General features: G+C 39.3%; 1 protein-coding gene across 5 annotated transcripts in view; it reads right to left on the bottom strand.

The window, feature by feature from the left end:
* MORC3 (MORC family CW-type zinc finger 3) overlaps positions 1 to 14,882 on the bottom strand; it is a 29,435-nt gene that overhangs the window by 13,185 nt on the left and 1,368 nt on the right. For 4 of the 5 annotated variants that reach the window (XR_006167379.1, XM_042810583.1, XM_042810582.1 and 1 more), the window contains exons 2-9: positions 11,633 to 11,705; positions 6,761 to 6,893; positions 5,430 to 5,644; positions 4,988 to 5,135; positions 2,926 to 3,073; positions 1,807 to 1,938; positions 1,392 to 1,511; positions 882 to 979 (exon numbers count right to left, since the gene is read on the bottom strand). Coding sequence is in view for 4 of the 5 variants with exons in the window: in XM_042810583.1 (XP_042666517.1) it covers positions 882 to 979; positions 1,392 to 1,511; positions 1,807 to 1,938; positions 2,926 to 3,073; positions 4,988 to 5,135; positions 5,430 to 5,644; positions 6,761 to 6,893; positions 11,633 to 11,705 (1,067 nt within the window). In the remaining variant the exon portion in view is untranslated. Of the gene's footprint in view, positions 1 to 881; positions 980 to 1,391; positions 1,512 to 1,806; positions 1,939 to 2,925; positions 3,074 to 4,987; positions 5,136 to 5,429; positions 5,645 to 6,760; positions 6,894 to 11,632; positions 11,706 to 14,882 lie in introns of those variants that run through there. The other variant, XM_042810586.1, reaches the window with a different exon arrangement.

Raw genomic sequence — 14,882 nt, 5'->3', positions numbered from 1 at the left:
CTAACATTCCTTAGCACCAAGCAGCACCGAAGATAGAAAATAGCCTCATCATCTTGAAAGGAAAGAAAACACAGTGGAGTAATTCCCAATGTTTGCATCTTGGAGATTTTCCCTAGACATCTTTTCTGCTGAGGTAACTCACCCTCCCTAACCTTTCCTTCCATAATGGCAGTGCAGTCAATTCACAGAAGAACATTGTAAACACACCAGACAATTCATCTGGCTTAAGAACAATTTTTTTTTTTCTTCTCCAAATCAGATTAGATTCTCAATGAGGTTTACAGTGCAGCCATAACAAGTAACACACTGGATATTGATTGATGGGATTTAGCTTCACTGCAGCTTCACTCCAATTCACAGCTGCCTTCAGGGTGTCCTGTATTTTCTAAATGCTCTGTCAGGTAGACTTAAGGACATTAAAGTCTACTTTTAAGAAAGAAACTACAAACAATAAATGAAAAACGTCCAAAAACAAAGACAAAAACAAACAACCCCTAGGAAATTGTGATGAATCTCCATGAATCATCAATCATGTGGGATTCATATCTCACACTTTTAGCCATCTGCTACAAAATATCCAAATCTAAGCTAGTTATTCTGGGCTCATCCCACAATAATTGAAGGGCAGAGTTGCAACCAACTGCTTTTAGGGCATTTGCTTAATAACGGTGAGCACTGTACCCTTGATTTCACTGATGGCAATGAACACGCTATGATCAGCATACATGCTCACATCCTACCCCTACTGTTTAAAACAGTCATGCAGTTTAATGATGGAACACAAGTATCCTTACTACTTAAAAGGGACAAAATCTTTTATGGTAAGTATCTCCCAGAGAACAACACTATGAGACAAGAAGTCTGTAAGAATACACATTTACCTGTATTCATTTGTGTAGTCAAAATCTTGTTTGTTGTGAGTTGGTTTTAGGAAGTTGCACTCAATAATCCCAACTACACCAACACCCATGTTGTTTGCCTGTAAAAAATTATGATCCATCAGGGAAAACAAAACAAATCCTACACTAAAACTCCAAGATCTTGACAGAAGTAATTATAATTTATATATCCACCAGGTCAAAATAACCTCCTGCTTTATGAATAGTCTCCAATAGAACTCTTGACACAAATCCACCAGACAAAAAGAACAAATGCCCTACAATCCATCTGTCTTTCTGTTCTGAAAGGCACACCAAATTCTATGTCTCACACATTAAGCTTAGTTTCAAAAATTAAAGAACTGTGTGCAACACAATGCAATTATTAACTGCTATGCCAAATGAAAAAGGTGTATTTACAAAAGCACACTAGTTTTCACCCGTATTCTTTTTTAAAAAGCATTTGAGTGACAGTGATTTCTAACAACATTGTTTTTCAGCTTAAATTCCTACCTTTAACTGACAGCCAACTCTTTCATAAGCTTTGATGAGTCTGTTTTTATGATACATCATTATTCCATAATGATCTTTGTTTCTACAGTTAAATCCAAACGTAATTCTTACTGTTTTAGCCTTTTATTGGATATTAAGGAAAAGTCTGGTTAATGTCATGTGATAAAAAATATATATATATATTGAGGGTTCATTCTAAACTGGGTCCTGGTATTTTCTTTTTTTTTTTTTTTCCCCTCTCCATCATTTAAGTATTGAGATAGTTCCTTTGGTACATCTTCACAGAAAAGATTAACACAATAATTAAAGAACAGCCATAAAGACAGCTGCAACATTCCCAGCAGAATCTACACAGCTTACGTACAAAAACTCATCATTAAATTTAGCATGCAATCATCACATTAACAAAGGATACATTCAAAAATTTTGGCCTATATATATCACGTTCAATGAAAGCAAGGCTCTTGGAAACCAGCTGTGTTTTCACTTTTTGTCCTCGCAGAATGATCTGCATTCTTGGCTTCAGATACAAAATACTGCAGTAAGCCTACAAAACATACAATAATTCCCATTATTCAAAACAACAGCAATGAGATCCTCGCTGCCACCACCTAAAAAAAAACCCACACACCTAAATAACCTCAAGAAATGGGTACTGTAAAAATTTATCACGCTTGGAAAGACAAATCCAGATTTTAATTGAGATGTTACAAAGAAATTTTTTAGCTCCTCCAACCTGACTCCACAAAATACAGGAAACTCAGATGCACGTACATAATACAAATCACATTAAAAGCAACTGAAAGAGAACTTTTGTAAACAAGGCAGGTGTCTGAGGATACAGTTTTACTACTATAAGAGCTTTTAATCGTGTTCAGATATACAAGCCTATATTCTTATTCCCTATTCAGAACTCAAAAATTATATCACACTTAAAAAAAAAAAAAAAAAAAAAAAGCAGCTGTTAACTTTATCCAAATGACTTACAGATTTATGACTTCAGTGAGCCTTAGACTAATTGAATGTTGCATTTGAGCTGGAACAATACTTACAACACTATTCAGAAGCACTCAGAACACCCAGTAATTCCAGGTGCACTTTCTTATAAGAAACATATTCAGAGACTATGGGTCAGTAGTGTAACGGCTGCAATAGGCCTGCACTCAGGGCTGGGGCTTTACTATATGTACGTCTTGAAACAGCTGCTTTATAGTTCCTTGATCTCTTTTGGAACCTGAAGAGGACACTGCCAGCTGAAAACTAGCTACACCATATCTGCAGGACTATGTAAAAAAACAGAAATTTTCTTCTGAAAGTAAAACAACACAAAAACAAAAAAGCAGATGTTTATAGAAGTCCACAAACACATTCTATGTTTTCCAAATATTGTTGGCTCATTGCCCTAACGTTTAAATTCTGACTTTGTCTTTTTTTCAATCAACACCTGTACAGTATGGCATATTGCATTAAAACAAAAGCATACATCACCTTGCTTCCACAGAACAATAAATGAGAAAAAAAAAAGTATACATACTCTTAGTGAGTAGTCACTTTCTGGAACTATCTGGTCCAGTCTCTCTTGTTTTTTATATCCTCTTTTCCCTGTTTCATCTAAGTCTTCTGGAATCCTGATGTCATATTTATCTTTGTCAAAGTCAAATTCTGTTTTATCATTTTTATCTCTAAGAAATAAGAAAAAAAATCTAATTATGAGAGGAAAAAAAAGATTGAGGTGAACCTGATATCTCATAACTAAATACCTGTCACTTCTGCCTAATTAATGTGGTTGCTCATGTGTTTATAGTTCTGCTTCTACCTTCCAAATGGACTGCTTATCGATGATAAATATCCTTTCTGACCACACAACTTCTATAATAAGAGCAACATCCTTGAAATAGGAGCGCAAATCCAAAACAGCAGTCAGTCAGTAGAGACCAGATGAAAACTAGGTGTCCTCAGAAAACCTGGGCCCAAACATGGACAAATTGAGCAGGGAGACACCTCCCCAGGCAACCCCTGAAGGCTCCCACAGAAGTGCAGAAGACTCCATTATGTTTGTGTAGCCTTGTACTACTATCATCTTGTGAATACGCAGTAGGTTGGTGTGGCTTATTAGACAGGTGTATATTAAAAATTTTCAACTATAAATAGGAGAAAATGTGAAACCTGGGGTTGCATGATTTGTGGAGATGACCCATCTTGTATCATGTGCAGAGAGACATGTCTGCCCTCTCAACACTTGTTTTTTCCCCCCAGAGTGTTTCAGGTTTTAAAAATGGACAACAGACCCAGGGGATATCACAGAGATACAAGAGGAAAGACACAAAAGAAACACAATTCCTCTGCATCATAATGGCTTTCCTTGCAGACTTGCTAGAAATCAAAAACATTCAATAGCTTCTTTTAGAAACCCAAGGAATATAAGAGAAATGTTAGCAAAGAAAACTTGCATAAATTCTAACTTTATTCTAATTGCACTTCACTAATAAAAGCACTCAGTGTTACTGAGAACAATTGCCTAAGATTCCTACTGCTGTGAGAATGACAAACAACAACTCCCTAACTCAGTAATTTTTCATCACAATTTCTTACTGCTCACCAGAGGGTTTCTTTTATTTAATTGCACTAGCAGTAGTTTTGCACAACATTTAGATATAGATTTTGTTACCTCCAGCTTTCTTGCATAAAAATCTGCTAAGCTAAAAGTGATGCAAGTTCCTAAAATATAGAAGAAATTAATGAAATAGGAAAAGAAGAAAGCCTTTCATCAGCTTTGATTGACTGAGGTTTTGTTTTGTTCTGTAACATTTAATCCATTGTATCCCAGAATTAGTTTTCTCTCCATCCTTTTTTTTTTTTTTTTTTTTCTGACAGGCAAGAATAAACTATTTTCCTGCCAAATTTACTGGCCCATAAAACCACTTGAAATTGCTTCTTACGGATACCTTGCTATTTCAGGTTTTCAAAACTGCAGTAAACAAAGCACTCAGGAGCATACAACAAGGCAACATACTCCCAAACAACTAGCTCCATCACTGTTAAAAGCAAGCTAAATTATTCCAATGGATCATCATATGAGCTCCTTCTAAGGGAGCAGCAACCACATAAGAGGAGGAAAGGGAAAGGAGATGAGAAACGATAACATCCAGCTGCCACTGCTACAGCAGCTGTTTAAAGAAAGAAAACAGCAACTCCAAGCTACCAAGTCTGAAAATCCATTCTTCTGTGAATAATCCCACATATATATATGTAGATAAATGTAATGAACTGCATCTATTTACTTGGACTTCTGTTTTTACTATGATAAACAGTTAAGAAGTTTAGAAAGGTTCAAGTCTTTCCCAATTGGTTTGAGATACCAGATTTATAAATACTCTATTTCAGTTTTTCTTCTGGAATAGTAAAAGATTTTATCAAAATGAAATATGGAATCCTTTATGTTCTCCTTTGGCCAAATAATTTGAGTCTAATTTCACCAACGCAGCTAACTTTCCATCCAGTCTTCTAGAGTTACTCTGCAAAAAAATCCTTGTGTACTTGCAGACGCTGAAGAGATAATGCAAATGAAAGATATGAGCAACTGGGCCTCATCTTACCTTCTGAGATTCCAAATTATGATTCTTGTTCCTTTTTTCCCCATTATAGCATCTAGTTCAGCCACTAATTTCTCCTCAGTAGAAAATAAAGAATGTGTTAAGATGGCCTTCAAACTGTTTTTGGATTCTGCTGGATCACTTATCTGTCGTAAGCAAAACGTTAAGGAAAGTAACCTTAAATGTTACTTAAAAAATATTAATTCAGAAGATTAGTAAACTTCTGCAATAGGATCCTGCACCACTCAGAGGCTCTCATTCCACATCTCAAACACAGAGCTCCAAAAAAACGTAGAAGTTCTTAAACACATTATAGCTTAAATAATCTTCTGCCCATCTTAGAATGCATCTCTAAAACACGACAAGGAGATTCCCTTTAATGATGTTACCAACCACATTTGAGACACACACACAACTTTTTGTTAGGAAATTGTCAAAAGGATATGTTGGTTGTTGAATGTCACTATAGGAACCATGACGTGTTCTGCTTTTGTGACTTCAAGGTAAGTCTGAGATAAGAGACCAACACTCATGGTTTCTCCATTCTTAGTGAAGACTATTGCATCTTTCCCCAGGCGCATGGACCCTGATTTAAACCCGTTTCCATACAGTCCCACTGGAACACGGCCATTCATCACGGATTTCTCACTGAAGCCGAAGCTGATATGAAAAAAACAGATATTAGAAGAATGTAAAAAGCCCCCCAAACAACTGAAAACCCAGAAGATGCATGCAAGGTGCATCACATTTGACTTAACCACACTGAGTCCATCTCTTGTTCTAGAGATCAGGGACTACCATGCAATTAAACAGTGAACAGCAACACAAACTGTGAGAACACCTGTATAACATTCCTAAAATCACGACACAAGAATTTGGAGAAAGTTAGATTCATCTTTTAATTATCTAAAAGACACCATCTGCCTGTAATCATACAAAGGTACATTCCCATATGTTTCTAATATTTATCCACTGGCTTTGCAATGAATACTGGAAAAAGTCCCTTAGGTTATTTTCCTCTTTAGTCACTCCCCCCGTTTGCTTAAATATACACAATCCACATATATTCTACAGGTGAACTACACATTACACTTGAAGACAAATGTGTAACTGTATATGGAGCATGGAATTTGACAAATAAGCTATTAATTATGGTATATTGCAGAAAAACAGAAAAACAGTCATTTGAATTCAAGGTTCCTCAAATTTATATCCAGAGACTTATCTGGAATCAGACGAATATCTTTCATAACAGAAGAGAACTTGAACAGCAATCTGTTTGCTAACTGCAGAAAGAACACTTCAAATACTATAGGATATTAGAAGGTAAAAATTGTAACAGCATCAATTTAATTCCCCTTAACATTTCCATAGTACATTTTCAACACTTCAAAGAATTGGACTGAACTGAACTTCCCTTGTCTCTCATTTGCTAACTTAGTCTAAAGCATGCTCAAATGTGGAAAACATTCTCCTTCCACTGAAAGGCACTACAGAGTTTACACTGCACATGCCCTGCACAGAAAAGTAAATGGGAATGCTGATGGAAAGGATAAAAGGAAACTAGGAGATAAAACAAACAGCCAGAGCTATATGAAAGCTGTACTAGCATCTCTGTTCTAGAGCCTCACTTGGGTAATCACTCACCCTCAAAAGCACTAAATAGAAAAATGAGCATAGTAGATTACATGTGAGAGAAAGGAGTTAAGCTTAACAGTAACAAAAACAGAAATTGGAATTGTGACAAGAAAAAAATACACAAAAGAGGTTATCCACCTTAGCATTTTGTGCAGCTTCTCTGAGTTCATACCATTTCCATTATCAGTGAACGTCAAGCATATATTGTTGTTTATCACTGTTTTGTCTATCCATATCTGTTTAGCACTCACATCTGGATCATAAGCGTTATCTGAAGTGGGAGAAAAGTAAACAAGAACAGGATACTAAGAAAAAAAGGAATCATAGAAAAGTAAACACTTAAAACACGCTTGCACTGAAAGTGCTTAATTCCAGTAACATGCCAAAAAGCAACTCTCAAAGTTATTTAAACGCTTATGTGACACATAACACAGCCTTATCTGGTAGTCATACATACACACACAATCTATCTGCCAAACATTAGTCTTGCAATGCTTTAACTATATGGAATTGCTGTCTCTAACTTTATTATGGTGCTGTGCTTCATCAAAAAATGTTTGTGCAATATGGCATTGTGGGCTCTCAATTTTGCACTTATGGTAATCCAACGACCCTGCGGAGGTACAGAGAACTAAAGGAGCTCTCCAATTGCAGTGGCTTTTCATCTCTGCAGTCAGGTATGTGATCACAGAATCATAGAATCACAAGGTTGGAAAGGAGCTACAAAATCATCTAATCCAACCATCCTCCCATTACCACTGCTACCACAAGCTCTAAACCACATCTCGCAGCTCCTCATCCAGACGCCTCTTGAACACTGACAGGGACGGTGACTCCACCACCTCCCTGGGCAGCCATTCCAGTGCCTGACCACTCTGAGAAAGAAAGTTCTTCCTTATGCCTAACCTAAACCTCCTCTCGTACAACTTATGGCCATTTCCTAGGGTCCTGTTTGCTGCCTGGGAGAAGAGGCCAAATCCCTCCTCATCACGACCTCCCTTCAGGAAGTTGCAGGATTTATGTGCTCACTCAGACTCCTTAGGAAAGTCATGGAAAGTTTCACTGAAATAAAAACCTTTTTTTATTATAAGTTTTTAATAAAGGAAACTTGTGCTAAAAATGAAGCCTCCTACAATACTATCCTCTTTATAACTATAGTTATAAACAGTAGTGATTTGCAGAATCAAACTCTCTAAACCACATAAGGTTATAAGAGCAGATACATTTTTATTTCGGTGCTGCGCCACACGCTGGGTACAAGGTGGATCACTCCTCCTAGCTTGCACACCAGAGAGTTGGGTCTCGATACATTTATAAGCCAAGCTCATACATATTCAGCAGTATTTCCCAAGACCTATTGACATATTCATTACTTTTCTGGGAATTCATTTACATACTGTCCCTCCCCTAATGCAGTAGCTTCCTCTGGTGGTCGTTGGATGAAGGCTCGACGTCTTCCTCCCCACCTGGTGGTCATCCCTGGATGAAGTCAGTAGTCTTCCTCACCAAGTCCTTCTGACCTCTGTCCCAATTTTGAGCTCTTCTCCCACCTTGTGTGCCTCTGCAATTTGTTATCCTGTTTGTTCCCCTTTCCATTGTTCTCCCGTTGGCCCCTTTCTGCTGACTTGAGAAGGCTTGCTTTTGGGAATGTGTTTGGGTTAGCAAAAGTTAAACTAAGCAATTCCTTCTGAATTAGCAGAAGTTAAACATCGCTTAGATGCTATTTGAATTCCTTTTGAGTGAGCAAAACTAAGCGGTGTTATGGACCCCTTATATCTTGTATTCTTCAGCTTACTATCTCAGTAGATCAAAACATTACCATGAAGAAGCTCCATCAAAAGCCAGCAAACCTTGCCTGAAAACAAGAAAAGATTTTCCAGCTGCTACGAATGACAGCAATATACAGCCAAAAACTTTGGTTGAGATGAGTAGCTGAAACAGAGAACAGGAAACAAAAACCAGACAAGTTTCTACTTTTGCTTTCTGCATCCCAGGCAGCTGTTGCAAAATTCACTTCCGGCCACCGAAACACCTCGTCTGACTGGCTGGTGGCAAGGTTACTGTCCACACTCCAGATGATGGCACATATACATAGCTACAAAAATATCTTGCATACTGTGGATGTTCTAAATGAGAAATCAGACATTAAAAAAAAAGCAAAAGCCTGAAGCCCAAGTACTGGAGGTCTAAGTGAAAAAAATTATTGCTGCTCCACTTCATTACCAGCAGAGCCGACAGCCACAAACATACATCTTGATACTGCAAGTTGTTCAGATCTAAGGAGGCACAACTTCCACAGAAGTATAAAATGCTTTACCTTAAACTCCCTATTTGCAGGATTTGAAAGAGCTGTGAAAGAACTTGTGTCCCTGACTCACTATTTGTTTCACAGGTTTAACTGAAAGGGAGAAATACACAGCTCAGGCCAACACAGCAGCCATAGAAAGCAATCATAGCTCACAGCTTGCTGTCTGTAAGCATACACTACACATTGCACCCACAGTGAAAAAGTTCATAAAAATAACTCAGCATCAATAAAACATTTCAAGTACAATTAGGCTCAAAATATTTTAAGTCCATACTTTGTACAAGCTTCCTGATTTGCTAGCTCACCACCTCTCTCTAGATGTCCCATTTAACTTCTCCCCTGGAAATAGCATCAATAGCTCACTTACATTTAAACTGACTGAGGTCTAGCAGACATCAGCAACACAATTACCAAACACTGACACTAGGGACTAGATTTTAAAAAGCAAACTTCAGCATATAGATCATTAACATCTTAACGAGTGGACAGAAGAAAACTCAGTCCTCCATATCACAGCCCAATAAATACTGCTTGACATTTGGCATACAATGTAGCCGTGCACATAGCATGTGAAAGACAGTTCACAAAACCAAAATGACTCACTAGTCATGTCACTGCTGTGCCTTTGGATGCATGCTAACACATCACAGAGCTGCAGATGTGTTGGCACATGGTGTGTGCATGTCCCCTACCCGGAGACAACCACTGAGGGACTCATTCTGCTTGAGCAACGTGCTGAGCACAACAGGGGGGTTGGTGTTTCTCACCCTCTGTCTGGCTGCCCAAGGCTCCCCAGCTTTCTTTATGGCACGCAGGGATGCATCGCACCCTCATGTGGGGAGCTTCCAGCCAGGAGGTGGTTGGAGATAGGATGTGCCCACCCTGCTCTTTTCCTCCCTTATCTCTTTCAGTTCTTCCCCATCTGCTCATCAGGTTGGACATTAGTAGGAACAATTTCTTCTCCAAAGGAAGGGCACAGCTGCCCAGGGAGTAGTGAGGTCATCATCCCTGGAGGTGTTCCAGAGCTGCAGGGATGTGGCCCTGAGGGACGTGGGCAGTGGGCACACTGGGTGTGACTTAGGGTTGGACTTAGGGATCTGAGAGGTCATTTTCAACCTGAATGATTTGGCCCTGCATATGGCAGGGGAGTTGAAGATTCATGATCCTTGAGGTCCCTTCCAACCCTGGCCATTCTGTGATTCTATGGTGCCTTTCCAGTCATAAACCATACTTCTTTTCTCTGCACAAAAAAAGCTAAGGGAGAAGGAAGACGAAAAGCAATCCGAATCAACAGGTTTTTCCAATAACCTTCCCTAAAATCTCACCAGGTTACATTATACTCTAATAGACTTTAAGCCAATCTGCCTAATGCCATTGCAAAGGTCAATTAAATTCACCTTAAAAAATTTACTCTTGGCTCACTGTGCATTTGGAAAATGAGTTAGAAGCACAAGCTGCCTGAGAAATTTCTGATATTTTCCTAATGAACATGCCAACTAATGGAAAAAAAGGAAAGAAAAGCACTGCCAAAAACACCCTTTGAACAAAAGGGTTTGCTGGGCCCGGTGAGGAGCATGGAGCTGAGATTTTGAGGACATGGTGAATGGGCACAATGGGGATGGGTTGGACTTGATGATCTCAGAGGTCTTTTCCAACCTGAACGATTCTGTGGTTCTGCAGACCTTTTTTAAAGCAAAGATATGACGAAACAGAGGCCAAAGGAAGGAAGAAGGCACGCTTCCATGCCTTACACTGCATATGTTTATTAATTCCAGGCAGGTATGGCATGACAAGATAAGACAGCTGAAGTGACTTAGCTTTTCAGCCATGACTCATCACCAAAACATCCAGTCCTCCCCATAGTCATACGGTTATGATTTCCGTCTTTCTGGCAATTCTGGCCTTATCTAACAGAAAAGTTCTTATTTTGTTAGGTTACTCCTCTTCTGAATTAACAACCGACGAAACCAGGGCAGAGGAAGCAAAGGAATGTGTGGCCACAAGAGCAGCTCCCTTTGGCAGCAGACAACTGCTAGATTAACAGACCTTTTCACACCCCACCTTTACTGTAAGGAAACAGAGAAAGTACACTAACCATTCCCCAACTAAGGAAACAAGAGTATTTACTTACCAGTTACTCAAAATAAAAGACAAAAATGACAAACAGGCTCTAATAAGTCAAACCTATACTCAACCCCTAACGAACAGCAGATGATAAAAGCAATAACAGAACTCCTGGGACGCTGATGAATGGACTGTTAAAAGGAACTACTCGACCATAACCCAAAATAAAATAAGGATGTTTGAGGGGCATTGTGTCAACGTCAAGAAATTACTGGGAGATGTTTTGGAAGAAGCACTGAAGTGAAGAAAACGGAAAGGTCCAACGGGTGAAAAAAGCATAGGATAACAAGGGTGGAGGAATAAGGGGAATAACAAAAGCTGACAGTGTGCAAGCTGGTCAGTATGCTTTCACGGTTGGACCCTTTGTCACTCAGTTAGAAATAGAGATTAATAAGAATGCATAACAATTTCCTACACAAGCGTGCTCTCTCACATGAATGTGTGCCTGTATGTATTCGTCCTAACAAAATTCAAACCTGGTTTACCACATCAAGCAGGAATAAGAATAAGATCTTACTTGATGGAACAAAAAATCACAGCTGGAGATAAAGTTTCATAAATATTAGTGATCCACATACCTATAAGCTCAGCAACTGCACTGAAGGGCCAGGTGTGACTGGTAGAGTTGGTATGCAGGAACTTTGGGCAAAGCTGAAATAAAACAGAAACAACAGCATCAGTTTGTGATCCAGGGTGAAGTTACAAAAACCCATCCGTGCTTCCATCCAAAAGTAACAAACTTAACATAAGCTTTCAAATATTAAAAATGTACATTTTAAACCATGAGTATTAATCTGGAAAAAAACCCCACCTAATACACCCAGTGACTTAGTGTCTAATGTCACTGCTCCCTTTGCCCATATTGATCAAAACTGCCTGTTACTGGGATCTGTTAGATTCTTTCAAATGGTAGCTGTAAATGCTGGCAATTCAGGCTCGTGTATTTCAGCCTCATTTACTATCAGATGTAACCACAAGAATGTAGGCACTACTGGGACTAGATGGCAACGTGCACAGTAAAATATGTATTTATGTGACATTTTATAGATGTCAGTGATAAAAGTATTCTCAAGTCATTTATGAAAGCCTAGGTTTGTATACATTCACTTAGATCAAAAGAACAGGAAAAGCAGAACTAGGAATCACATAACTTATGGATTTGTCAATGCAACGTTTGGGGAAGTTTAATTGTTGACCTTGGTATAGCTGTATTTGCAGAGAATATCTGTAATTACACTTTTTACAAGCTCTTGAGCAGTGCACATATATGCTTATGCCTCATTGGTGCAGTTACACTGATGGCATAAAAAGCATCTAGGAATATCCAACGCTGGAAATAGCTCTCGTGAAGTACAGGTGCATGAGAAAACATAATCCATACCATATATAAAATAAGGAAAATATTTTAGAATAGCACATATGTATCCACAGAACCAATTTTATACAACTGCTACTGTGACAATCACTTTCACATAATTAGTAAGGACTAAATTAGAGGAAGCAATCACTTTGGGTCCCCAAGATCATTTATCAGAGAAAAGAATAATGCTACAAACAAGTTCCAGAACCAGGTGCCACAGTGGGAGCAAAGCTGCAGCAGCGTCGACTGCCAAGAAATCTCACCTTGATTCAAAGGTCATTGAGAGACCAGACACACTTTTGGATTGCAAGTTAGCCCTGGTATTTCTCCACCAATTCAGACTGCAAGTATAGACAGACACTACACTCTTTACTGCCATGTGTTTTAAAATTACTGTTTTATAAACTGCGGTGAATTCAATCAGCCCAAGTCACTGTGCTTTTTAAAAAATTCCTAATGGATGCTTACAAATAATTTAGGATTTAAGACATCGAGCCCAATTACTGGAAACAGCATGTACACCACAGCTCCTGTTAAATGGAGCTTTCAATTTCTTCAGTTTACTATATGACAGCTCAGCAGATCTTAAGACCTGAAAAAAGGACCACAAGTAGTTTTGAAAGGCACAAATTTGTAGTTGTGAACCTGCCCTGCTCAGACAGCGCTGAGGAAAGAAAGAATTTCAGCATCTGTGAGACTGACATAATCAGAGCTGTGTCCTCTTTTCTGTGAGGCAAAGTGTGGATCAGTACAGCAAGAAAATCTCATGCAGTGCCTTGATAACGCGATGCCTCTCCATTCCTCGTGTCACAGCTGCATACCAGTGACTAACTCTGAAAAGAAACATCTTTTATAAACAAACATAAAAATTCTGCCAGTCTCTCCTGGATTGCTGTTTCAGATGGTAAGGTTGTGAAAAAGGCTGAGATGTGGTACCCAACTGCAGGAACGTGAACAGTTATACAAAACTAGAAGATACGAGTTGGAACATGAGATCTTTAAGAAATTGGTTCTTGGCTCTAAAGCTCCCTCAGCTAAAGATGAGCAGCCTGAAGGGCAGTTCACAGGAAAAGCTACAGAATGACAGAATGGCCAGGGTTGGAAGGGACTTCAATGATCATGAATCTCCAACCTCTCTGCCACAGGCAGGGCCACCAACCTCCCCATTTAGTACTAGACCAGGCTGCCCAGGGCCCCATCCAACCTGGCCTTGAACACCTCCAGGGACGGGGCATCCACAACCTCTCTGGGCAGCCTGTTCCAGCACCTCACCACTCTCTCTGTAAAGAACTTCCCCCTGACATCCAACCTAAATCTTCCCTCCTTCAACTTAACACCATTTCCCCTTGTGTCCCGCTTTCAAAGAGTTGCAGCAGATAGCATCATTTACTAATGGGAGGCTGTGAAACAAGGATACACAAGAAAATCAGACTAAGAAGACGGGGAAGAGTGGTTGAAGGGCACTCTCTAGCTTGCTTCAAAGCATATCCAGCTGCTAACACAACTGAGGTGGAACTCGGTAGGAAATTTTTAAGCCTATTTAGCTTTATGAGTTATGCAGTACTAAGGATACAGTATGAGTGTTAATCCCCACGTGAATGCTCACTTTTGGCTTTGTCAGTATGGCTGTGGTTGAGATGATCCAGCTGCTTTGCACACCGACCAAAAATATTCTGTCACTGAGTGGGTTTTGGTTAGCTATTCCATTTGGCATCCTGAGAAGTGCAGCAAATTCCTTCTGAAAATCCAAGTAAATTTCAAACTGTATCTACAGCTCAGATGACAGAAAAACCTCACTGTACCAGGCAGAGCATCTCCTATAATTATGAGCAGTAAATATTTAACAATAAAACAGCAGCTATAGGAATTCCAGTTTTCCAAGAAAAACTGAACTATTCCATCCCTCATGGATCATTTCATGCACAAATCATAACTACTGAGCAAGCAGCCTTGTCCATCAGAGCTATTTCGCAGCTTTTGGATGAGCAACACCACTATCATTCTCCTCCTCCTGCTTTTCTTCCATCTGGCTGCTTGTCCCCTTTCCACTACATTCTCCTTTCCTTCTCCCTTTCAGTTATGCTGATATACTTACACGACCACAACAACGAACTGCAGCATGGATCTGATGCAAATTACAACCCTTTTTTTAAATCGTATTTTTAACCTGGATCACTCTCACAATATGTCTCATGGTGCAAATGAGCAAACATTTTACCAGAGCAACAGCAAGAGATAAACACCAGAATAAGAATGAATTGCCAGGCCTGCTTACACCACCTGTGTGGTTCCTGCATGCCTCTGAAACTAATGCACACGTTCTGTTGAAGCCCAACTTATTTCCACAGAGCAGTGGCTGACAGAAGAGACCAAGAGCGGGTTCTGCATTGCTCTTCGCTGGGAAACATTGTCAGAAGGTATAGAAAGGTGTTATCTGCTACAACAACTGTTATCAGCTATTCCATCTC

This window comes from Centrocercus urophasianus, unplaced genomic scaffold, assembly GCF_019232065.1.
Source record: "Centrocercus urophasianus isolate 14NV4802_14NV808 unplaced genomic scaffold, USGS_Curo_1.0 seq_12, whole genome shotgun sequence".
NCBI classification, from domain to species: domain Eukaryota; kingdom Metazoa; phylum Chordata; class Aves; order Galliformes; family Phasianidae; genus Centrocercus; species Centrocercus urophasianus.
This window is presented reverse-complemented; position numbering and strand designations above follow the sequence as displayed.